The sequence below is a fragment of the Mauremys reevesii genome, linkage group 1 (assembly GCF_016161935.1).
Source record: "Mauremys reevesii isolate NIE-2019 linkage group 1, ASM1616193v1, whole genome shotgun sequence".
Lineage (NCBI taxonomy): Eukaryota > Metazoa > Chordata > Testudines > Geoemydidae > Mauremys > Mauremys reevesii.
Genome location: NC_052623.1, coordinates 10671949 through 10674073, shown reverse-complemented (window position 1 = coordinate 10674073; position 2125 = coordinate 10671949). Strand labels below are relative to the sequence as shown.

Genomic DNA, 2125 nt, shown 5'->3' with positions numbered 1-2125 from the left:
TAGTTGGTGTCAGGGGGAAACTTTCCCTAGGAGCAGGTTATCTCATAGCTGCCTGTTGCAAGGCTTCTTCCACCTTCCTCTGTATCATCTGGAACTGGCCACTGGATACTCAGTTAGATGGACTGCAGGTCTGATCCAGTCTGGCAGTGCCTATCTTCCTATCGGTGCTGTAAATCCAAGACTATGTATTTGCTGATCTTCCTTAAGCTCCTGGGAGTCTCTCAAGTTGCACTGAGAGCAGAAAAATGTCTCATTAAATATCATCTAGTCTCCTGTTCTTTTTTCTTTTAGGAATGAAATTTCAAAACTCTTTGGAATGGCCCAGTCCATTATGTCAGCTGTCAATAACACCAAATTCAACTCTGCAGTGTTCCTTCTCACCGGGATACCTGGGCTGCAAGAGGTCCATCTCTGGATCTCTATCCCCTTCTGCTTAGTGTATGTTATTTCAATAGTAGGAAACTCAGTCATTCTGTTCATTATAAAAACAGATCCAAGCCTTCATGAGCCCAGGTACATTTTTCTTTCCATGTTGGCCATTACAGACCTTAGCTTATCGATAACCACCATGCCGACGATACTGGGCATATACTTGTTTAACTCTATGGAGATCAGCCTTAATGCCTGTTTTGCCCAGCTGTTCTTCATCCACTTTCTTGCAAAAATTGAATCCTCTGTGCTTTTATTGATGGCCCTTGACCGCTTCATTGCGATCTGTAACCCACTGAGATATACTTCCATCTTAACCCTGCCGAGAATAGCCAAGATGGGGTTTGTGTCTCTAGTAAGAGGGGTGGCCCTAGCATTACCATTCCCCATTCTGCTAAAGCGGCACCGATACTGTCAAGCCAATGTCCTCTCCCATTCCTACTGCCTGCACCAGGACATCATGAACTTGGCTTGTTCAGATATTACAATCAACACCATCTATGGCATGTTTACTACAGTCTTCACGTTGGGGTTCGACTTGCTGCTCATCTTCCTCTCTTACGTGATTATCCTCAAAACAGTGCTGAGCATCGCATCCCATGCAGAGCGCCTCAGGGCCCTGAACACCTGCGTCTCTCACCTCTGCGCCGTCCTGCTCTTCTACACACCCAACATTGGCCTGGCTGTGATCCACAGATTCTGGAATAGCTCTTCTCACTTACTTAAGATTCTCCTGGGATATGTCTACCTGCAGCTTCCCCCCCTGATGAATCCAATCGTGTACAGCGTGAAAAGCAAACATCTTCGTGCGAGGATAATCAGGGCATTCGTCAAGTGAAGGGTCAGTTCATCACCCAGCTCCAGCGCCTGTGACACAGGAGACAAAAAACATGAGTGATGGCCATGGCCAGCTATTCCACCCTGGTTCCTTTTCCCCTGAGGCTCCTCCCTTTGCCTCATCTCTTTCCCCAAGGTCCCACCCCTACTACTCCCCTTTAACAAAGACTCTGCTCCCTCTTCTGTCTGGAAGCCAGATTAAGAGCTGCCCAGAGATTCACAGTGTCTGTGAGGTGCCCCAAACCCTCCACATTTTACCCCGCAGGATGTACAAGCCAGGGAAAGTGGACAGTCCTGGGTTCCTCACATGAGGCTGTGCTCCCGGAGCAGCTCTTACCATGGCCTGACTTGGGCCTGGCTGGGAGGCAGAGCATCGGGGAAAGTGGAGAAGCAGGGGGCAGGGCTTAGTGGGAAGAGATGGGGTACAGGGTCAGGCTTCAAGGGAGAAAGGGGAATAGGGGATGTGGCAAGTCTGAAACAAATCTCACTTCAGCAAGCAAGATGGTGGGGATGTTCCTGAGTAAAGGAGGAAGATGGGGCTGGAGGGACCAAGACCCTGGGTTTTGGAGAAGACTAAATTAATGTGACCTCACAAAGGGGACTTCTCGTTTAAGTATCCCAGGCTGAGAGTAAGTCACTGCAAGGATCTCAGAGAGAAGGTCAGTGTGCCTGCAGGGCCACCTCGGGCCTGAAGGAGGCACTCTGGGGTGGCATCTCTCCTCAGGGACTTGGCGAGAGTGTGCTGTGCTCTAGCAAGGTGTTACTAATGGTTTATGTCAGCCCAGTCCCCAGGCTGCTTTAAACGCCGCTGTGGTAAGGTGAGAACAGGCCAGTGAATCAAATCACTGTAAATGGCTCC

At 49.4% G+C, this 2125-nt stretch overlaps 1 protein-coding gene across 1 annotated transcript; it reads left to right on the top strand.

The window, feature by feature from the left end:
* The first annotated feature begins 331 nt into the window (after positions 1–331).
* Positions 332–1267, top strand: LOC120395841 (olfactory receptor 51G2-like). The gene has a single exon (XM_039520591.1). The coding sequence runs from the start codon at positions 332–334 to the stop codon at positions 1265–1267; it is 936 nt and encodes a 311-aa protein (XP_039376525.1).
* The last annotated feature ends 858 nt before the right edge of the window (positions 1268–2125 follow it).

Excerpts from the sequence above, each read along its gene's own strand:
- LOC120395841 (XM_039520591.1), top strand. The coding sequence starts at position 332 with ATGTCAGCTGTCAATAACACCAAATTCAACTCTGCAGTGTTCCTTCTC.